General features: G+C 36.3%; 1 protein-coding gene across 6 annotated transcripts in view; it reads left to right on the top strand.

The window, feature by feature from the left end:
* The window catches only part of mrvi1 (murine retrovirus integration site 1 homolog), a 31,446-nt gene extending 9,604 nt beyond the window's left edge, over window positions 1-21,842 (top strand). For 3 of the 6 annotated variants that reach the window (XM_052601046.1, XM_052601048.1, XM_052601043.1), the window contains 21 exons: window positions 6,242-6,287; window positions 6,360-6,460; window positions 7,941-8,047; window positions 8,241-8,305; window positions 8,589-8,762; window positions 9,801-9,875; window positions 9,961-10,007; window positions 10,105-10,161; window positions 12,023-12,355; window positions 12,660-12,735; window positions 13,145-13,268; window positions 13,376-13,406; window positions 14,182-14,322; window positions 14,413-14,544; window positions 16,079-16,232; window positions 16,332-16,381; window positions 17,523-17,606; window positions 17,760-17,827; window positions 19,675-19,794; window positions 20,802-20,933; window positions 21,011-21,842. In XM_052601046.1, the coding sequence (XP_052457006.1) occupies window positions 6,389-6,460; window positions 7,941-8,047; window positions 8,241-8,305; window positions 8,589-8,762; window positions 9,801-9,875; window positions 9,961-10,007; window positions 10,105-10,161; window positions 12,023-12,355; window positions 12,660-12,735; window positions 13,145-13,268; window positions 13,376-13,406; window positions 14,182-14,322; window positions 14,413-14,544; window positions 16,079-16,232; window positions 16,332-16,381; window positions 17,523-17,606; window positions 17,760-17,827; window positions 19,675-19,794; window positions 20,802-20,933; window positions 21,011-21,248 (2,280 nt within the window). In that variant the 5' untranslated portion in view covers window positions 6,242-6,287; window positions 6,360-6,388 and the 3' untranslated portion in view covers window positions 21,249-21,842. Of the gene's footprint in view, window positions 1-1,815; window positions 2,300-6,241; window positions 6,288-6,359; window positions 6,461-7,940; window positions 8,048-8,240; window positions 8,306-8,588; window positions 8,763-9,800; window positions 9,876-9,960; window positions 10,008-10,104; window positions 10,162-12,022; window positions 12,356-12,659; window positions 12,736-13,144; window positions 13,269-13,375; window positions 13,407-14,181; window positions 14,323-14,412; window positions 14,545-16,078; window positions 16,233-16,331; window positions 16,382-17,522; window positions 17,607-17,759; window positions 17,828-19,674; window positions 19,795-20,801; window positions 20,934-21,010 lie in introns of all 6 variants that reach the window. The other 3 variants (XM_052601045.1, XM_052601044.1, XM_052601049.1) reach the window with 2 other exon arrangements.
* The last annotated feature ends 1,927 nt before the right edge of the window (window positions 21,843-23,769 follow it).

The raw sequence follows: 23,769 nt of genomic DNA, 5'->3' as shown, positions 1-23,769 counted from the left end.
TATAATGAATGCAATATAGCGTAGCATGTCAGTGATCTACGGCTCTGTGTTTTAAATGCATCTAAATAATTTATATCTGAAAGCACATGATGGAGATTTACCGGTACTATTAATGACAGAACCGGCTTTACCTAAAAGATGTGCATAGCAATCACATGCAATTTATTGTGCAGCTCTTGTTTGTTGATCACAAAGTACAAAGTAGATGAGGAAAACTAGGATGCCAGGTGTATTCAGAGCGCCGCAATTACTGTCTAAAGTGTGTGGAATGGTGTGCTGTGATTGGTTGAGAAGATATATCGCATTCTGCAGAAAAGGGAGAATGGAGTTTGCCATGTTTTGGAAAAAAACATGTCAATGTCAGTAAACTTTCAGTTCATTAGTTGGTCTTTATTTGTTGTGTAGAACTCTATTTATACATCGTAACAAATAATCTATTAATTATTTGTTCATGTCTTTGCAGTAGCCAATCTAAAGTTTGTCATTTGTAAATGTTTATATACGATTACCAATCATTTAGCATCATTATGGGCATTGGACTTTTAGCTACTGTAACAAGGTTTGTTTAAAGGGTGGCTGGTGTAGTTTAGCTAAATGCTGGCAAGAGTGGCTTGTTTAGTTTAGCTAAATGCTGTCTAAAAATAAACTTTTATTTTATTTTTATTTTATTTTTATTGCCTCAACACTCTCATTAGTTTTCGGAAAGTGTTTTTTTGTTTGTTTTTTTTGTTAAAGATAATATCCCATTTTAGTGTGGAATTTGAGCTTTGAGCTTTGTAACCTTGCAGATCTTGTTTAATTCTCAAACAGCAACATTACGCACACTAACTAAAGTTGAAAAGTGAAAAAAGCATAATAGGACCCATCAACCATTGAAAATTCAACAAGAACACATTATTAACCACCGTACAACCACTCAGAACACCATATAAACTAATTAGGAACCACCAGGACATCTTTGTAACCACTGAGCAGCCCTTTAGAAGTACCTTGCAACCACCCAGAACACTGTAGTTAACCACATACAGTAGAAACTACACAGAGCACTATAATGACCTAGCAAATCTCTAGGACACTCTAGTAACCACTCAGAACTCAATTATAACTAACTAGCAACCACTAACACTAGCAACACCCTAATTCCCATTTTGCAACCACCCAAAACATTCTAGTAACCAAGTGGCAGCCACCAGGACACCCTAGTAACCTAATACTCATCAAGATATCTTATTATTAATGCTGTCAAATGATTAATGCCATTAATCACATCCAAAATAAACGTTTTTGTTTACGTAATATGTGTGTGTACTGTGTATATTTATTATGTATATATAAATACACTAAGCTATATAAATATTATAATATCAATTATATGAATATTAATATATAAATTTAAATATTTTCGAAATATACTAAATATAATAAATATACACAGTACACACACGTATATAACATAAACAACTTTTATTTTTGAAAGTGATTAATCACGATTAATCTTTTGATAGCACTACTTATTAACCATCTAGCAACCATACGGATGCCATAATATGCACCTAGTTAAAGGGATTCCAGTTAATGGGATATTCCACCCAAAAATGAACATTCCACTCCACCTTCAAGTTGTTCCAAACCTGAATGAGTTGCTTTCTTCTGTTGAAAATAAAATAAGATATTATATTTGATTTTTTTTTTTCATAAAATATACAAATCTGGTTGTATTTTATTAATAATAGTATATTGTTGTCTTACTTTGTTCTAGATTGTGCATAGGTTATGGACAATAAGTAAGTTGTTTTGTTCACTGTTTTCCTTCAGGTTAGATTGGGCAGCAAGCAATGACAGCTTCCTCTCAGAGTCAGAGGCTATTAGGAATACCTTAGCTATAAACAAGGAAACGTGCAGGAGTTAAAATACAGGAAGAGTCTGGATGTGCCGGAACTGAGCTGCAAAACAGCAGAGGATAAACAGAGAGTCCTGGGAGGTGCCACACATCAGAACATAGCAGTAGGACAGAGTTCTTAAAACTTCTGAGCCAAAAGGGGACTTCCAAGTTAGCAGACTTCTGGGATAATCAAGCACTCAGTTTATCAGGGGAGATCCAGTAGAGGATACTGGGAGTTGTCAAGACGGTAGAGAGAATTGAGATTGCACTGGGAGGAGTCAAGAGGAATCTGAGAGCAGTGGACAGAGTCAAGCAAGGACAGGGAAGAGTGAGACTCAAGAGGAGCCCAAAACAAGTGACTCAGACACATCAAAGAGTCAGAGTGTCCGAGCCGCAGATCTTACTGAGACTCCAGGGGTGAGTTCCACTGATTATCAACAGTTTGTTGAACCATATAATTTCATGTGGTACCAATTCCCTGTCCATAATGAGCTGTGCACCTTAGTTTATTAATAATGGATTATTTATTATTAATAAAAACACATTGTTTATTGAGAATTCCTTCATATAATTCTCTGCACGCCTCTGGAATCAATGGCCTTTTAAAAAAAACTCCATCCCTTACACTCCATCAATACTCCATCCTTCTTTTTAACCTGGACTCAATAATGTTTTTCCCATTTAAGGTTTGCGTCCATTCCATTGTTTTGGTTCTAATATAAACCCAATTGAGGAAGGGATGTTGAGTATTTTTGTATAATCTTGGACAGGGTAGGCAGTCCTGTTCTTGGGATAAATAGAAACTTCAGACAGGTGTGTAAGGGTGGGTTGGAGCTAAACTCAGCAGAATGTTGGCCTTCCTGGACACGGACCTGGCTTGTGCTTCTATTGACGCCATTTTAAACATTTGTTTTAGTGATACTTGTTTGAGCAAAATCAGTTTTACTAATACTTTTAAGTGTTAAAATAAGATGCATAGCTTATCCCAGTTGTGCTAAAGACATGATTGACGCCTCAAAATGTGCAGCTGGTCGAGGAGAGGTACTCTGAATTATGATTTTCACTTAGAAGAACATGAAACATGGACGATTTTTGAAAAACAAAGCATTCTAAAACATTTTTATGGACCAGGATAAATCGGTTCTATCATAATTTCAATGCAAGTTTTGGGAAATTGTTCATCGGAAACACCAAGATGTGAATAAAATGTCCAAAATGTGCATAAAAACATATATGCTCATTTGACATATTTTTTTTATGCTGTTGTAAGATGTGCATAAACTACTGGAATCAAGTTTACAGAAAGAAAAAAAAATCCTTGATGCGCATCAAACCGTCATGTGAATGAATAATTTGTTTGAGATACTGTAACAGGGATGTCCAGTCCTGGTTCTGGAGGGCCAATTTCCTGCAGAGTTTAGTGCCAACTGGAATCTTCCTGGTAGATTCTGGTTATCCTGAAGACAATTACATTGGTTCATGTGTGTTTAATTGGGGTTGGAGCTTAACTGCAAGACAGTGGCCCTAAAAGACCAGAATTGGACACCCCTGAGAGGAGACAATATCAGCTGGCCAATATCTTTGCATAGCATCTGAAATGTTCCTCTGGTCGTTCTGATATTAAATATACAAAGACTTCAATGAAAATGTTTCAGTACAATTTTTGTTCTCAATGCAACATGAATCTGCTGCTGATTGCTTGCTTGGGTTGCAAAGGGATGAAAAATGTCCGGTACATTTCCAAAAACTTTCGAAAAATCCTTGGAATATTCAGAAAAAGTCCTGGAAAGTTTAAAAAAAAAATCTTGAATTCTGAAATGAAAAAATTCAAAATTTACTGGAAATGTTACACCTTTTTGCATTGCAAATCTCTGATGGATCACATGAATACAATTCTATTTTCTATTTGCGACTTGAAGGTAGGATCTTTGAATTGATCTAATAAGTAACCACCCAGAATACCCTAGCAACCAGCCAGAACAACCTAGAAACCACATAACAACAGAATTGCATAGCATTGTGGCATTGTGGTGGTGAGTTTTGTATTCAAACACCACTCACATTTTCTTTAGAAAACATAAAAAAAAACCTGTTTAGTGATGCAGCTGTAAATCCAGTAACATTTCCAGCCAATATTTCATTAGTCATTTAGTTGATTCATATGTGATAGAGGTGTGTGGGATGAGTGATGCAAGGTTTATTTGCACTTGGTGCTAATGATGATTCGATTTTTTCTGCACAATTGGGGTCTAGTTTTATAGTGACTCAAATGTGAATTCACTGCTGGAGTCTTTCACAACATGTAAACACTGTTGAGTTCTCTTCCCTTATAAGACATTCACTAAAATAGCATTGACTCTGAAATTCTCCTGTTTTGTTTGGGTGTACAGGAAGCCAAAGATAGCCTTTGCATCTCTCAGAAGAGATTTCATTGAATGTGGAATGCGTGCGTTCCTTTGGGAGAATGAAGGAGTCTTCTTTCTGCTCAATCTGTTTCTTGAGGCCAAGCATGTTTATACAACTACTTGACAGACAAATGGCTTTACACAATTGAAATTTGCTGCATTAATGACTCATGCATATTTTTAGACGTGTTTATGATAGAGATAAACTGTTAGAGGTAATAAAAATAGGCAAATTGTCCACTCTCTTCGGCTGTTGATGTTGGTCACATTTATTCTGAAAATAAGATTTTTATAATAAGACTAATCATCACTGTAGCAGTATTTTTGTATATGAGATGCCATCAGCAACTGTTATTTTGCTTAAAGGAATCATTTCCTCTTGAACCCCTCTGAGAGGCAGGAACATGAGATGGGGTTTTACGATAGGACTAATGCCAGTGTGGAGAAACATGCATATATTTGCCATGCAAATTTCACACTGTAATTAAGGGGTTCCTATACTACAAACTATAAAGTACAATGGGTGTCATGGTTTTGGGGTTTATTGGAAACGTTAACATGGTTATAAATAGGATATGGCTTTACATGCAGAGCTATTTTGGTGCACTTTGCTCGCTTCAACTTTGTGATTGGTGGAATTGTCTGTACAGCATCGTACATCTGTTAAACGATTATTTAGAAAATTAGTTTTAATAATGCAAAGAGTTGGCTTCAACAAAAGCATAAGTCATCATATAATGACCTGGGAACTCACAAGAGGTCTATCTTCAAGATTTGTAATGACTTCAAGTTATCATCTGACTGTCTGCATTGTGAGCATCTACCACTGCGTTTGCTTCATTCCTGGAAGGCTCTCTTTGACGATGGAGTCTTCAACATCGTTCCTTGCGATGCTGGTCCCGCTATTGCTGAGGCAGAGCGGTGGCTGCATTCTTGGGGTTTGCAGTTAGACCTGCTGGAAGGAATGGAGAATGGCATGTCCCTATCTCCTTCCTCACCGACCAGATCTGCCTGATATCTGGGTTCAGAAAGCCTGCACTGCGGCTACTTCCTCCTGGGGTGAATGATTGGTGCTTCGCCTGTCTTCCTCACTTTTTCCTTCCACTCAACTTTCTGTTAACATGCTTGGATACAGCACTCTGTGAACAGCCAGCTTCTTTGGTAATGATTTTTTGTGGCTTACCCTCCTTGTGAAGGGTGTCAATGATGGTCTTCTGGACAACTGTCAGATCAGCAGTCTTCCCCATGATTGTGTAGCCTAGTGAACCAAACTAAGAGACCATTTTGAAGGATCAGGAAACCTTTGCAGGTGTTTTGAGTTGATTAGCTGATTGGCATGTCACCATATTTTAATTTGTTGAGTGAATCGGTGCGTTTTCGTCAAATGTGGGCCAAAATCATCACAATTAACATTCCAAGTCTTGAAAACACTTTTAAAATAGGGCCACCTCATATGCCCAGGGGATAAATTCAAATAAGTATCTTGATGTTTTGTTTTAATGTGTTGTCTTATTTTGAACCATTGTAAGGTATCGTGAGGCCTTCTTTGTAGTTTTTCAGCCCCTCGGGTTGAGAACCACTGATCTGGTGAGAATATAATGCTAAAATATGTATAATACAGTTTAAACACAACAATTTATTTTTTAAATTGAACATTTCTTTTACATTTTATTCAATCACATCAAAGATGTTCCATTAAAATCATGTTAATGGCTTACGGTTTAAGAGCTGAATCATTGTCAGAAGGGTCAAATGTCCCCCAATTAATCATTCTTACACTATTCTCATTGTATTCGCTGCAGTGCCTTGGTGTTCAGTAGCACTTATTTGAATATGGAAATTGTTAATTACCATGATATTTCCTTCAGTCTACCATGGCATTGGCAAAAACTGAACTGTATTGTATAAGCTTGTTTCCTCATACATGTATGTGTTGTATTGTGTGTCTGTACAGGACCAAGAGGACCCAACTGCTATCTGTCAGTTCACACGCTAACGGGGTGAGCAAACTTCACTAAAGAGAGCTTATAGTTTTGTGACAGAGCCTGTCACTGATTTTATCTTTCCTAAAGCACGCTCTCGGCCCCCGCTGATCCCTGCCATGCCAACCCTTCCTGAGGATGAGGAAGACTCTCCAGAGGAGCTCAACAGTACATCCAGCTCGCCCTCCACAGTGAGTCAAACTACATCCTTCACATGACAGCCATTAGGGGTGGGGAGAAAATCGGCACAGTACAATCGATACATTGTCTCACAATATTTTGCTTGGTGGCAATGTATCAATACATATTTTACTGTATAAAATCCTTCAAACATTTATTCACTAGAATGTAGCTTGAAAGAGTAATTGGTCACACTTTATTATAAGGTCCAGTTCTCAATATTAATTTAATATTTCTGAATGTCTCTCTGTCATGGCCGGTGAGTGATAAGAACTATCGCTCCACTGAGGACAAGCTTCAGGATTTACTCTTTTGTTATCTTTCTAGAGACCGCCGACTGCTTTAACATCAAAGCCTGTCAGGGGTTGTTTCATTATAACCATTATGTTATTCTTGAGTGAGTACATGCAGTGACTCGTAAAAGGATGGGACTCAGATAAGACCAGTCTTTAAAATCATATTACACTTCAGTAATCTAATCCCAGAATAAGGGCCAAACAAATAAAGCTTCTATTATATAATGAATGGCAGCAAGGACTTAAGTGCTGCGTGATAGTTGTTTTGTATAAAAGTATGATAGCACTTTATGTTACATGCCATGTTGTGAATCTCTGTCAGAGAGCACTTGATGATATCCAAAGAGTTTTTTTTTTTCTCAATGAGAATGAAATATTTTTATAATAGAGTGATTCGCGTCATATGTGTGTGTGCTTATAAAATATGCGTAGCGTATAAAATATACAATTGACAAAAATATATTTTTTACATAGATAAACGGTAGTGAAAACACATAAAATAAAGAAAAGCACAACAGTGTAATTGGACAATTGCAAAGACTAATATTTAACTTCCTCTCTTAAAGTGATTTTTATCAGAGCATGTTGTTTTCCCAATGGGATGGTATTTTGAGCTGGCATGTTTGAAATTGTTTGTGCAAGGGATAAAAAAAGTACAGTACAGCCGGGAAATTTCCTATACTGCCTCAGGACTCAAGGCTGAAACAATCATCACATTTCACTGTTTGCTTTTAATTGCTCTTCTTTGCCTCTACACTACACTCCAAAAATCATAACTGGTCTTGTTTTCTGGTCAAAACATCTACTTGAATAAGCAAGATAGTCTGCATACAATATTAAAACTTGTATAACTGAATTAAATAAAAAAAAATTAGCACCAGCAACTGTATGGTTATCGCATTTTTCAAAATATATTGTTTTCTGTTCAACAGAGCAAAAAAAATTAATAAAATCATACAGATTTGGAACATGATGTCAAACCTTTAATGATAATACAGTTAAGGATTCGTTATGTCTGAATGTGAATATTTAGCATAATATTTTGAACCCTGCAAAGTAAAAGTGTAAAAGCGTTTTAAAAATGTAAGACCCACAGCCTCACTGCTCTCCAAGATTGTGACCAAAAACACCACAGCCAGCCAGTGAGCATCTTGTTTTTTTTTTTTTTTTCTTGTTTTTTTTTCTTTTTTTGCAGTACACTCCAGTTGAAAGCATGATGGTAAATGTAACCATGACTTCACCATCTATTGTGCTTCCAAGACAAGTCAGCAACCAAGAGTCCTGTCCTCTGGAGAAAGCAAGGTATTGATGTCGAGACCCATTAAACGATTCCCCCAAAAATCTTTATTTACCAATCTTAAACGTCAGTTTTAGTAATTCAAGCAGTGTAAAAGCTCATGAAGAGTCATTGTTTGTACTTGCGCTGAATATAAAGTTGCTCAGTTTTGTTAAGAAAATGTGTTGCTATGATGTTTGTTTTTTATCCGTGTGTTAGATCGCACAGTCCTAGGCCTCGTCTCTCCCGAAACTCTGCATCTTCATGCCCCATCACCACAGTGGGTATGTTCAACCACACAACCTCCAGCTGCTTAAATATTGATGCTTATTTAGAAATGAGAGACATTTGTTTTCAAATGGCATCGAATAAGATAAAAATCATGTAAATTTGGTTACAAATTTCATTATGGAAAGCTGCAGTAGGGAAGCTTAAAATACCATTTGCGAAACTGAGTTGTTTCCTCTTTGATTCTGTTTACTTTCTTCCTCCTTTGAGATGAGTTGGCAGGTTGGTGTGTATTACAGCTGTGTTTAGGTTGTGTGTTTGTGTGTATTTGTGTTTGAGACGATGATGGGCACGTGCTGGACCTGGTGAAGGATCGGCTTCCTGAGCTGCTGTTATCTGAAGACGATCGTCAGAAGAACTTGGAGCTGCTCGAGGAGGCCAAGAAAGTCAGCGATCGCTTCCTGCAGCGCAGAGGCCGCCGCTCCACCTGTAGTCTCGGTGAATCTCCAACAGGTACAACAGATTTTTAGAAACATTAATGCTTTCCCATCTAGGACAGTGGATCTCAACCAGGGTGTCTTAGCAAAAAGGGGTTTTAAAGGGCATTTAAAGGCATAGTTCACCCAGAAATAACAATATTTCATCATTTACTCACCCTCATGTCGTTCCAAACCTGTATGAGTTGCTTCTTATGTTGAACATAAAAGAAGATATTTTGAAAGTTGCTGGTAATCAAACAGATGGTGGGTGCCATTGATTTCCAAAGTATTTTCTTTTCCTGCTATGGAAGTCAATGGCAACCACTAACGGTTTGATTACCAGCAACCTTTAAAATATCTTATATGTAATATTATATGTTCATCATAAGAAAGCAACTCATACAGGTTTGGACTGACATGATGCGGGGGTGAGTAAAAGATGACAATTTTATTTATTTTTTTGTCAAAAGACTGATGTACTGCTGAATTTCCATCACTTTTTTAGTGTCCTTGTGCACATGTGAAAGTTACAGGGCTTACAAGCTTTACATGATCTTGACAGGAATTTAAAGATTGTCTAATGTTAACATTGTTCGAGTCTTGTTTTGTAGCTTGAGATCTCTATTTTATGTCGTTTATCCCACTCAGACTTCCATTGTAAGTGCCATACTCTAAACAAAATAAAATAAAAAAAAATCTCTGAATTATTGTCAATGGTAACTCACAGCATGTCACATTGTTAACTATCTTTCCATTGATATTAATAATGAAGAATAACTTCTTTCAAGTGGTGAATACTATTGTTTCTGTTGCGATCTTGAAATGTTTATTTCAGAAGCAACTTGTTTGTTTTTAGCTTTTGTGACTTCTTTGCTTATTGGGCTATAACATCGCGTACATGTCTGCATTTCCTCAAATGACCTGTGTGCCAGTCGAATTGCTCCTTTATCCTGCACACCAGCTTTAGCTTACTGACTGGAGTATATCCACAGGCCGATGAGAGATAAAGCAAAGTGAAACCATGATAATCAGTGTGTGTCCAAAAATGGGTAACAGTGTCTTTGGGTTACAGCTCTCTCCCCGAACACAACGCCTTGCTCCTCCCCCAGACCATCCAGAAACTCCCTCTCCTCACCGTCACAGCTAGGTACCAGCTCTGCTTTCAGTCATGTTTGCCTGCAGAGATCCCTGCCATGGTTGACCTAAACTAAATGGATTTGTTTCTCCACCAGGTCCTGAGGTCACCGCGACTCCTCCAGCAAGTCCCTCCATAACTAAGGTGAGCTCCACTTCAGATTCCCTTCTGTATAGTGTTGATGTTGTGTCCTCCTGGTGATGATAAATGTTGGATTGTTTATGTTTGTGTATGTGTTTAGCATCTGGAGGTACCATCAACTCTTGATCCAGGGGGCACTAGTAAGCCAGAGCAGGAGGTTTGTGTAACAGATGTTATGTCTTTTGCTCTTCTCGCTGTAATCTTCCTTCTTTGGTGTTTCAGATATTTAAAAAATCAGATGTGTGTGTGTTTTATTTTAAAGTGGCCTGTATTAATATTTTTTCCTTTTATTTTTACTTAAAATTTGTCACAAACAGTCACATTGTAGTTGATGACCGTTGTTTAGACTGTTGGACCCAAATGATCAGGTCCTTTATGAAAAGTAGGCTACACTTTAGAAAAATATATTTATAGATAATTTTATAGAAATTGTATACTTTTAAATAATATACTTAATTTTGAAGTGAATGTTATGTTTTAAGACATTTAAACGTATGTTAATTCCAATTTTAAAAAAATGTATTATAGTTTTTTTTTACCCATTTAAGTAAGACTTGAATACATATTTATATTTAATTTCATAATAAATATTATATAATATATAATAGCTAAATTATTAATTTCTATCTAAACACATTTGTAATATTTGAGCTGCAATATATGTGATTTTAAATACTATTTGTAATTACACATTTATAACATTTATCATGTTTATTAAAATACACCCACCCATATACCCATATACAGTATGTGTGTGTGTATGTATATGTGCTAGGGGTGTAACGATACGCAAAAATCACGGTTCGGTACGTACCTCGGTTTTAAAGTTACGGTTCGGTTCATTTTCGGTACAGTAAGGGAAAGAAATGCAAACATTAAACTGCAGGTTGTTTATTACTATAAACTTTTTTTCAACAATTTGTTTACACTTTTTAAAAATACTTTTTAATAAAATATATATATAATAAAAAAAAGAATAGGAAATAAAATACTGATGCAAAGTTCTCCACTAAATAAAATACTCTCAGTCTCAAACCAATATCATATAATAAACTATAATGAAAAATAAAAATAAATAACTATGATTACAGTGCAGCATTACCAATCCCAGCTTGTAGGCCTGCTCATATTTAAAAAAATATATATCACTTTTCCAAAGTGTAAAGTGCAGCATCAACAGTTTCAGTTTTTAGACCTGCTCAGATTTCGTTATTGCGTTGGACTGATCGGAATAAAGGTCTGTTTAAATACCGACGGGAGCTGCGTTTGAATTACAATCATTTTTTTTCCTAGTTGTAGTGATGTTTACACTCGCGTGATGCCTTTTGAAAACCTTAGGCCGGTGACTATTTTGCCGTCAATACTGTTGACTGTGTCCTTTATCAGTAGGCTTTATATTTACGCTCAACATGAAATATAGATATTGTTGTCGTGAAGACAAGATCCTGGTCTGTCGGCGGGCTCCCTCTATGCCACCTACATTAGCAGCAGCGCGCCAGCGCCTCGTCAGGATTTGGGGGATTTGCGATGAACGTGAAGACTTCCGCCACTTAATATGTTCGTTTGGAAACACGAAAATGTATATGTTCCGTACACAAAATATTGCATTCAGTCATTCGTTGCACACGTGCACCGTACCGAAAGCCCTGTACCGAAACGATCCGGTACAAATACACGTACCATTACACCCCTAATATATATATATATATATATATATATATATATATATATATATATATATATATATACAGTATGTGTGTATGTATTTTTAATAAACATGATTTTATGTTATATTAATTCATATATTTAATATATATAGAAAACAATATATAAAATATAAAACATATTTTACATTATATTAATTAACATTAGCCTAGATAAATATATGCTTGAGTTTATTTCATCCTTTAATGCATAATACTAATGTAATGGTGTATTGAAAAGTGATACTGAACGCTTTATTGCACTTGTTCTTTCTCGTAATCATTAAACTCACTCACTCTCTTGTTCTTCCTCAGACCTTCGGAAGGCTAGTAGATTGGATGCCCTGTGACCAGAGAAAGGTATCTTCAGGAACTTTAACCCTGCGTTATTCCTCTTCTGTACCAGCCAGAGATCCTTCTGTGGTTCAGAAGAAGTCAGACCATCATGCAACAGCAGACAAGGGGAAGAACTCCGAACACGCAGCCCAGAAAAAGGAGGGGACTTCTGGCTGTGGCATCAGTCAGCCTCCAGCCACAGGGGTAGCCAAACCCGTCCCCCGGCCACCCACACAGCAAGCCCCATGCACGGCCGAAATCAAAACAATACGGGCCTTCCCTCCTCTGATGAGAGCAGTCTCCTGGGACACGGTAGGCTCCATAAACATGACAAATGCAGCTCCCAAAGGGGAAAACAGTCTTTCTGACAAATCAAGGGAGTCTCTATATAAGTCCTCCGGGTACAAGGACTTCCCTGTGCCACCTGGGAGCGTTAAAAAACTGTCCAAATTGCGCGAGGTAATCCTGTGTTGTCTTTGGCCATCCTAGTAACCATGCTGTGTTAGTAGTTTAATGTTCCTTTTATGGCTTTCTCTGAGATTTGAGCCCAATTGGTAGAGTAAAGGGAATGTTATGTCATTGATTTAGTAAAATCACTATGGTTTTCATTCCATAGGAACACAAACTGATGCGTAACCAGAGCATCTCCAGCCCAAAGCTTCCTGACCTGAGCGAAATGGAGCCGGAGCAAGGTATGAACTGTGTGATCATCTTGATTCAGTCTGTGCTTATTGTTGAAGAGATAGTTCTTCCAAAAATGGCAAAACAACATTTTAGAATAATTTACACACCCTCAAGTCAGTCCAGATCTGGTGACTTTCTTCTTCTTCTTTGCAATACAAAATAATATATTTTGATGAAAGCTTGAGTCAAAACAACATTGGAACATTTTTTTATTTTTATTTTGTGTATGGACACAAACATAAGACTTATAGAATAACTTATGTTGTGTTCCACTTTGTTATATTGCATGAAATACATTTAAAATGTAATTTTTACACCACTATGTTGCACCATATGTGTCGCATAGTGCTTGTAATGATTTCCTTCTACTGTTTTTTAAATATGCTGTTAAATCTTAGGAATTGGTTTATCTCTCAGGTCCATCCTCTCCACTTATCAGCTCTACCAGTGAAGAGGAGGCCAAAGAGAAACCTGATTCTTTGCCCAACATTTCAGACATCATGCTACGCAAGCTCAAACTGCACAGGGGTTTACCTGGCTGGTGCGCTCACAAAACCATCATTTGATCATTGATTGATCGATTCCTTAAAAAAACCTTTTCAATTGTAACATGTCTCTTTTCTTCTTTTCCTTTCTTTTATGTTCCAGCGGACCCTCGCTCTCAGAGAAGGAAGTTGAGGTGTGTATATTCTTGAGTTTCATGTGAATAAATAAATTGAGATAAATGATAAAATCCTTAATGACAATGGCATTTAGTTATTGATTTATTGATAGATTTTTCACTCTGTTACTTGTATTTGGCCCTTGTTTTTGGTCTCATAAATAATAAAGAAAAGATCAGTCCAGTTGCACATGAATCTGCATCATATCTGCTCTAGTTCAGTAGTGTTTTCCAGAATTAGGTGGTTTTGATATGTTCACAAAGGCCATTGCTGTCTGTGCTGTTGAGCCTGGCTTCGGACATGGCAGTTCGATGGGTTTTAGTGAGTTCCTGTCCCCTGTGAGGAAACAAACATGCCTTATTCAATACAGTCTGTTCCCCGGATGATGCAAGTGAAGGTTAAGGGCTGGACGTATTTGTCTCTTTAATATTCAGACAATACTAGCTGTACTGCACTCTTTGATCCTGACAGTAAAGTTATCTTAATATTGCTGAAATATTGTGAAATCAATTAAACAAAATCAATATTGTGTTAAAAAAATATTTTGCATTAAAACTATATAAATGAAATAATGAATGTTACTAAATTAAGTTTATCTCATACGTAGCACTGTCCTGAGAATGACACTTACAAAAATACCTACAAAATAACTAAATTTCCGTATAATTTTTACTATCGTTTCCACTGTGCCCAAGGTTTATTGACGTTTGGTGAAAACTGTTGGATTCAAGTGTTTTCACAATGACAAATACTTTCACAGTGATGATTGATGCATCTCGTCTTTCCCTGCAGAACGCCTTTGTGCAGCTGTCCCTAGCATTCCGCAACGACAATTACACGCTGGAGTCGCGGCTGAAACAGGCAGAAAGAGAGCGCAACCTGACTGAGGAAAACGCTGAGAAGGAACTGGAAGAGTTTAAAAATGCTCTCAAGGTCAGAGCCCAATGTAAACAGCCCGCAGAAACACACATGTTGGGAATAAACTGGAATATAACTGGAATTGTTGTTGGTGTACCATTTCAGAACACTGTGTCGGTGGGTCAGAACATCGAGCAGCGGGAGTTTTACCAGCATATCTTAGAAACGATTGCTTTGTTGAATCGCCTGACCAACCGCCTCTCCAGCAGGGCTGAAATGGTGGGAGCCGTGCGGCAGGTGAGATGCTTGTTATAACTTCATCATAACCTCCTGTCAACTACTAAAAGTGCGTCAGGGTAACTTTACAGAATTTTTAAAGGGGGGGTGAAATGCTCGTTTTCACTTAATATCCTGTTAATCTTGAGTACCTATAGAGTAGTACTGCATCCTTCATAACTCCAAAAAGTCTTTAGTTTTATTATATTTATAAGAGAAAGATAGTCTGTACCGATTTTTCCCGGAAAAACACGAGCGCCTGGAGGCGTGTCGTGTGGGCGGAGCTAAAGAATCACGAGCGCCAGCCGTTTATTTATGATCCAGAATCAGATCCCGAGGCTGAAACTGAACAAGAGCATCAGCAGCAACGACTCAACGGAGGCAGAGATATTTGAAGCAGTTTTACTCACCGCCTGCGGTTCCAACACACGATCGTGACCCTTTTTCGTTGGGATTGCATCATCCTTAAGAAATAAACGATATGCAAATCCGTCGTCAAACTGGCCCTTGTTTGTAAAACAAGCATCTTCGAAATGCAGGGAACAAACACAAACACTTGCACAACTCCGTTGATGCTCTGTAAAAATAAACTCCATCCACTGGTCCCTTAATGCTGTTTTTTCTTTGGTAATCTGTGCAGGGTTGTCTTGCCCTGGCAACCAAAAACACTCCTCCTTTTGTGACATTTCGCGACGCTCTCGCTCTGATCAGTGATTGTCTGTGCATAGCCTCTCTCTGCTCTGCTATACGGGAGTGCGTGCTCTTCCAGGAGAAGTGCCCTCAGGACCCATATAAGGAAATTCCGCTCCATCTAACGTCACACAGAGCCATACTCGAAAAAACTTTCCGAAACTTGTGACAAACCAGAAGGAGTATTTTTGGAACAGAACTTAATTTTTGAAACTTTGTCCATGTTTAGCATGGGAATCCAACTCTTTAACAGTGTAAAAAACTCAGTATGCATGAAATAGCATTTCACCCCCCCCTTTAAAGAAATTTCACTAAAAAAAGATAATTGTCAATAGTGTAGCGAAACCAAACGTTTTCTCTTGGTCATAAGTAAATTAAACAACTAAATTCGAACTATCATTATATAGGTTGCACTTTATTGTACAGTATATGTACTAACATGTACTTATAGTGTACTTACAGTGTATTTATCTAAGAAAGTTCTGGTAACACAAGGTAACTACAATGGGGTGGGGTTAGGTTTAGGGGTAGGTTCAGGGTTAGTACCTAGTTATTACATAGTTATTGTAATTACTATAATAAGTACATAGTATGTACATGAGGAACAGGACTGTAAAATAAAGTGCTACCATATCTAATGGACTGATTGCACAAGTACTACAGCTAGTAACCATTTACTTTCTTAATCTACTGGGCATGTTAAGAATACTATTTATGAGAGAATCCAATAATTGTAATACTGTGGAATTTAGGAGTAGCTTTAGGTTTTGATTGTTCCCTCTGATGTTAGAGGTACTATACATTATGATCAGTTCAAGTTTAGACGTCTATGATCATTTGTAACTCCTGTGTTGTCTCCTTCCAGGAGAAGAGAATGAACAAGGCCACTGAGGTGATGATGCAGTATGTGGAGAATCTGAAAAGGACGTATGAGAAGGACCATGCTGAGCTGATGGAGTTTAAGAAGGTTGCCAGCCAAAACTCCAGCCGCTGTCATGTGGGCTCAGTGGACCCTGGAGGTAAACAGAAACATCAAATCTACGGTCCCCCCCCCCCCCCACCTTCCCCCCAAGACATACCTGCTTATGTTTCATCTCTTACTTATGTGTTTCATACAGAGGATGGTGTTCCACGTCCATTTAGACCCTCGGTTGTGCAACTGGGAAGGGTAGGCACAAATCTGTTGCTAAAGGATTTAATATAGCCCAAGCTGCATTTTCAGCATTGTTCAATGTCACATGATCCTTCAGGAATCATTCTAGTATACTGATTTGGTGCTCAGGAAACATTCCTTGCTATTATCTGTGAAAAATAAATTAATAATAATCTAGCTGACCCCAAACATTTGAAGTTTTGGAGATGGCTTCGAAGCTTGAACTCAAACATGGACTAAAAACAGCAAATGTTGGTTTCTTTTACTTCTGTGGTCCGTTAGAAAACAACCTGCCCTCCAACTAATACACTTGTATAGGTCGTTTCAAATCCCTGAAATACGACCCATCAGAGCGTATACTACAAGTGCACCCCTATCGGCAAAAGGTTGTTTTCATATTATTGTTTTATACTCTTTTACTTGCCCTCTGGTTTGCGTTTCGTGTAGCTCAGTTAGTAGATTATTGCGTTATACCTTGATATGTATTCATGCTATCATGGGTTTGAACCCAGGGAATGGATGTGCACTAAAATGTATATGCTCAGTAAATCATAATTTAGCATGATTTCTGTGAGGGTTAGGTTTAGGGGTGGGGTTAGGTGTGGTCATTCGAACGAATAAGCCACCTACAGTAGTAAAATATGTAGGAAATACTGTGAGATTGGTGTAAAACGCCCACACATTGCATTTAAATAAACGTGCGTTTTGATTGGTAATGACGTTATACGTCAATTCATGATGACAGACGCAACGCAATATTGTCATTATTTTTACGCCCGCTAGAGGGCGCTTAACTTTAAAACGTAAATATAGGTCGTAATAAATGCTTGCACAAACGACCTATATGGTCGTTTTTTGTTGGAGGACAGGCTCTTTAGAAAACATTAATAATGATGAAAAATAACATCAAACACCTTTTTAATCTTCATAGAATCATCTCAAGAATCATATATTTCCCAAAATATGGTTATTTCAGTGAATATATGATTGCTGGACCTAAGGTACTGCAAACATCCTTTTAAAATCCTGTATTTTTAATATTGTACCAACAACATCCATATCACAGATTAGAGAAGCAGAGAACCTGACTATATACAGATAAAATGTTTTCATGTGAAGTATTTCATTTCAGACAGTGTGTCCTTGTGTCTCTAAGGCTTCGCCCAGACGAAGACTCAGTGTGGCTGTTGTTACCAGGCCTAATCTAACGAGCATCTCCGCTGGTCCACTTTCTGCGGTGGTGAGTCCTATCTGTCACCAGCCAGATGTAACTAATGATGCTTTATTTATAAGTTTCCTACATGTAGCATTTTATCGAGATGACCAGTTCATCAAAATGAGAGCTTGTTGTTTTTTGTTTTTACTTGATTGTATTCTTCTGTTGTTTTTTTAGTGTGAGGTGAACACTATTAGGAATGGCAGTTCCTCAGACCCCACACAACAAGATATGCCTGACAAATCGTAAGTGATTGCCTTTCTCGACTCTGTGCCGCCACATTCCTCATAAACTATGTACATGAGCACACGTCCATCAAGTAATGCTTTGGAAATGTATTAGTACAACTTATTTCACCTCAGTTTGCTTAAAACTATGGAAGACTTCTAAGATATGCGACCGGAGAATGTTGTATTTTTGCATGGCAGAAACATTATCAACATTTAAGGCTTCTAAAAGGGTTTTTTGCAGTGAAGCCATAGAAGAGCCATTTTTGGTTCCCCAGAGTACCGTTCAGTCAACAGTTATTAAAAGAACCCTACACTTCCCAGTATTATATTTGCTGAAATAAACCCAATGCTTGTTTCTTAGTAATTCTGAGGTGCTGATTCCAAAAATAATGCTCGTTCAGTTGTGGCACATCACACTTTCCCACAAGATATTATGTGCATTTATTAGCATTTCTGATTTCAATAACCATTTGTTTCGTAAAGGCTTGTTTTATCATTTAATGACAAGAAAAACTGCCACAAAGAAGTGATTCCTATTCTTCTATGAGCCAGTTTACAACGATTTGTTCAGTTCAGATGTTTTTCATATGTATGAATGATTCTGAAAACATTATTTTATGCCTATTCCTGATTTGAGAAATATGTCATCAAATATTTGACAGAAGAAAATGCTAAGTGACCCAAATGTTTTTTGCTACATCTGTGTGTTTTATCTGTCCAAACAGTGACAGATTTAGTAAAAAGAAAAATGCTTTATAAACTTGTTTATGTAAAGTACTTTAACATTAAATGGAGTATTTGAACATATTTATCCACTCTTTAAATACTTATTTTCAAAATTTCTGACATTTGACTGGTTGACACTTTAGTTATTAACTAATTTAGCTATTAACTATTACTAAGACTTTTGCCTTAATAAACTCATAATTTGCTGCTTATTAATAGTAAGGTAGCTATTAAGTTCAGGTATGGGATGGGATTAAGGGATCTACAATATGCACATGCAGAATAAAGCATTAATATTTGCTTCATCAGTACTAATAAACAGCCAATATGCTAGTAATATGCTTGCTAATAAACAACTAGTTAATAATTAAAATGGGTCCCTAAACTAAAGTGTTACAGACTGCTTTTGTTATTTTGGTAAGTGTATTATAGCTGATAATATAGACTTTTTATATATTTTTATGAAAAAGACTGGATGTGATGTACATTTGTACTGATATTTCTAAACTAAGCAATATTTTAGGTAATATATTTTTGAACTTTGAACCTTTTTGTGCAGTTGAAAGTTTGCATGGCTGTTAAAGTTTCTTAAAGAACCTTTATTTTTAAGAGCGTGGCCCTTTTGGAAGATTATAACTTACCTTCTAGTTTTTTCCATGTGCTTAAAATAGCACAAGAATCCCACCTGAAATCCCATCTGCACTCACTTTTACATCCTATTTTGTGATTAGATCTAAACATTTGGAAAGGACAGTTTGACAAAAACCAGTCATCTCTACAGTTTTAGGAAGAAAAGGCAAAGAGCTTGTCATCAGACTTTAAACTCAAAGACAGGCAATAACAATCTGGGAGCATTTGTGTGCTATTCTAAAGCACGTGATGTTTAAAGACCTTCCAACGGACATGTTTAAATATCTCATGTCTCACTTCTGTCAGAGCATGTAGAACATGTGTGCCATGTTCCTTTCTGTGGCATTTTTGTCTCATCCATAGGGCAAAGTTTTTTTTAGAGGTTTTTATTGTTATTACATGTGGTTATGAACAGAGAGAGACAGTTCTGCAGTTTGCACACATCTGCGTAATGTTAACTTTGTTATTACGCCATTTCTGTCTCTTTTTCCCTATGGGATACAAAGCAGTGGGAACCCTTTGACGGAGCAGGAAAGTGAAGCAACGCCAACCAAAGTCGTCTGTAGTTCAGACAAGATTACAGAAGAGATCAAAGCCAAGATTGAAGAAGAAGCGTATAAAAAAGGGTAATAGGCTTGGCACTACTGAACACTTAAATAAATCTGTGTGACCGTGCACGTGAAACAACAGACACTTAGATTTATTTAGATGACTAGTTATATTGATGAAGCTGTATAATTTCAAAGGTAACGTTTTTTGGGAAACATTGGTGACCAACATAGTTTAGGATTCTTTCTTCCCAATATTCAGATTAGTTGTCAACAACTATGGGTTTTTCCAATGGGTGATATTTAAACAATATACTCCTGTCCTAAATATGTTGTTACAACCTTTATAGCACTAGATTTATTTCAACCCTGTATATGACTTCAGTACGACAAATAGTGCCTTGATGTTGTTTGTATATGTATAAAAAAAAATAAAAAAAAATTACAATTACAAAAAAAAAAACAGCATTTATTTTAAACAAATCTTTTCTAGAATTCCCTTTGTTACTTTTGTAAAAAAAAAAAAAAATGTATAGGTCTTACCGTAATTAAAACTGAGAAATTGAAATCAAGTTTTCTTTACATTTTTTTTAATTCAATTAATCAAGTTTATATATATATATATATATATATATATATATATACACATATATATATAATATCAATCGAATCATATCTATCTATATACAGTATATATTTGGGGTGTGATTAATCGATTTGACAGTCCTAGAATTTTTTTTTTTTTTTTTATGTGAAATGTCAAAGTATAATAGGAAAAAAAAATATATGGAAAGTAAAAAACACTATGTAAACAAAAGCATGATCCTTTGATCGGACTAAAAGCTAAATTTAGGTAGACTATAAAAAAAATATAGATAATGAGGATACACGAAATTGGCGAATTGCTTGATACTCACATCATTTGATTTTAATGTTTCATTTTTAAATTTTGTATGTGAAAATCTGAATAGACATTCTTGGGAATGATCTTGTGTAATCACATTTTTTCAAAGCTTTTAAGAAGGTTTTAGAAGGGACATTGTGCTTCTACTGTATATTAATAAAGGAAATCAACTTCACTGTAGATACCAGGAAGGACTTAAGAGGTTTAAAGAACTTCAAGAGCTGAAGGAGGAGGAAGAGAAAGCCAAAGAGAAGCAGAAGGACTCTGAGGAGGAAGCAAGAGGAAATACTGATAAAGACATGAAGACTAATAGGTATCTGGCTTCAAAGTATCTGCCTGTCAAATCATTGTCAGTGAATCAGTTGTCATGTTGTTTTTGTCCTATTGCAGCAGGTTTGAGGAGGCATTAGAGGTTTTTGACCGGATTTTCCCAAGATTCTTCCAAAGAAATCGAGTGCTTTGGATCGTCCTCACTCTGTTTTTCACTTCACTCATACTTGTCAGTGTCATAAGCTTCTTCAGTAACTGCTACAGTGAGAGCGGAGACACGCCTGCAGAGAAGTCCACCGTCCCGGGCAAGAAGTTTTTCGGACTGAATGTGGGGTCGAAGACACCTGCCCAAGAATGACATTATTTTCTTCCATCATGGAGAGACAGATCAAGGGAATTCTGCTGGCAATTTCTTTAACAAACAGCTCATATTGTTTCTCCAGTCTTTCACACTGCATTTAGGAAATAGCAGAACTACTTGTTATTGTTTAGGGACCAAGTGTGCTTAGATGAGAAATCAGATTTGCTTTATAAACTAAATTGATACGTTTTAATACTTGAGGTTGGGAAAGTTGGGATTTCTTGTTTTTGCGGAGAAACATTTGATATAAGATTATACCACTCGAACCATATGATTAAACTTCTCAGGTTTTGTGAAATATATATTTGATATATTAAAACAATATTTAATAGAAAATTTGGTACAGTATGTTTTAAAGTCTTTTGTTTATGTTGTTTATTTGAATTGACATTCCAAGGTAGATCCTAAAGTGCAATATTTTGCAACCGGTTGTGTGGGGTTGTGCCTTCAGAGCACTGGTTTTAATAATACAGAATTTTTCACAATTTGGAAGAGCACTTTTAACTAGCATGAAAGAATTCATATTTGCACATGTGTGCTTGTGTTTACTGTTATGCCACTTCACCTTGTAATAAAGGTGTTTGAAAAACACTTGTGGTTGTTTCTAGAGTACACGTGCTATGCAATGCGTGGTAGAAAATTAAGCCTATTTTTTATTACAATTAATTGTACCATTAGAGTTAATAACCTGAAACATTTTGACATTTGTCTTATGACTTTTATCCCATTATAATAAGAATGACTTCTTATTTCATAATGACAACTTAGTATCTTATAATTTCAAATCTCATAAAAAAAAATGTATGTAATAATTTTACCGAAGCCTTTTTTACTTACTCTCTCTTTTTACTTTTTAAATCATAGTTATGGAAATTAGGCTTCCATGGTGATTAGTTTATCTCATAATATATATATATATATATATATATATATATATATATATATATATATATATATATATATATATATATATATATATATATATATTTATATTTATCTGCATTTTGCACTTTTTGTGTTGTAATTATGGCTTTTTATCTAATATTTTTTACGTCATAATTAAGACTTAGTAATTTACTTTCTATCTAATTTTCAGTGCATGTAAAATTGACGTTTTATCTCATTTTCAGTGCATGTTAGATTTTACTTTTATCTCATTTAACTTTGTCATTTTTTAGGACAATCAAGATTTTTGGCAACAACAACAAAAAAAATCTTTCTCCAGTAAGTTCAAAAATTTCTGTGATAAAGAGTTGAAAATCCACTTTTTTGGAAAATATGCTAATTTTTCCCTCCCCTAGAATTAAACAGTTGAGTTTTACCATTTTCAAATCCATTCAGCCAATCCTCGGGTCTGGCGGTAGTACTTTTAGCTTAGCTTAGCTTAACATTGGTCGTTGAATCTGATTAGACCGTTAGCATCACGCTCAAAAATGACCAAAGTTTCTACATTTTTCTTTTTTAAAACTTGACTATTCTGAAATTACATCATGTACTAAGACTGACGGAAAATGAAAAGTCGCAATTTTCTAGGACAATATGGATAGGAACTATTGTACTTTACTACTCTCACTCCGGCGTAATAATCAAGGAACTTTTCTGCCGTACCCATGGGTCCAGCAGGCGCATTGATATTTTGCTTCACCTGAAAATAGTCCCCAGCTAGTTTTTGTACTTGCAGCAATAGCAGAGTTGCTGGCTTGTTATATTCTCTTTATTGGGACAAAAGGTTCTTGACAGGTTTCATATATTTCAAAGTATCGTCAGCAATCTTGCACTTGACACAGTATTAACAAATATTACTCAAATAAAATATGTACTTTCCAAAGAAATTTGTTTATTATTTTTTTCAAGTCACTTCCTGGCAATGAGATGATGATGTTGTATGAGTGTCTTTGTGTGTGTGCGTTAGAGACACGATTTGCCGGAATAAGTGGGATAGAGCTGCTCTGTCTGTGTTCTATCACACAAAGTAAGATGGACATCGGCCCATTAATAAGCAAGCAGAAGGGAACAGGAGGAAAATGCCCATTTAAAAGAGCAAAGCCAAACAAATGACACAGAAGATTTGAGCTCATCGTCTATTTAGAAGCCTCCTTCATAAACAGTCCATTCAGATTTACTTGATAGTCATCATTGACTTGCTATTACTGCAAATCCCCCTTCTGCAAATCGATTAATGTTATAAAGTCACACAAAATACTACAGACTTTGATTTAATTGGCTACGTTATAGAAATTCAAAAAAAAAAAAATAATATTACTGAATAAGTCTGGCTATTGGGTAATATGTGTGCTTAATGCCACACATATGTCAATAGAATCCCTCAAACAGTATTGTGACTGCTCAAATGAAACATTTGCTTGTCTCCTGCTTAAACTATTCTATCAAGAAAACCCCCCAGTAATTTCACATATACAGTACATCCTCTTGTAACACACAGACTCGGGGACAGAAGGTCAGATTTAAACAGGTTTAATTTATAAACAAGTATATGGATAATACTGGAAAGAGGCAG

This window comes from Carassius gibelio, chromosome A7 (genome assembly GCF_023724105.1).
Source record: "Carassius gibelio isolate Cgi1373 ecotype wild population from Czech Republic chromosome A7, carGib1.2-hapl.c, whole genome shotgun sequence".
Taxonomy (NCBI): domain Eukaryota; kingdom Metazoa; phylum Chordata; class Actinopteri; order Cypriniformes; family Cyprinidae; genus Carassius; species Carassius gibelio.
The sequence above is the reverse complement of the archived record's forward strand: the minus strand, read 5'-3'. Positions and strand labels throughout refer to the sequence as shown.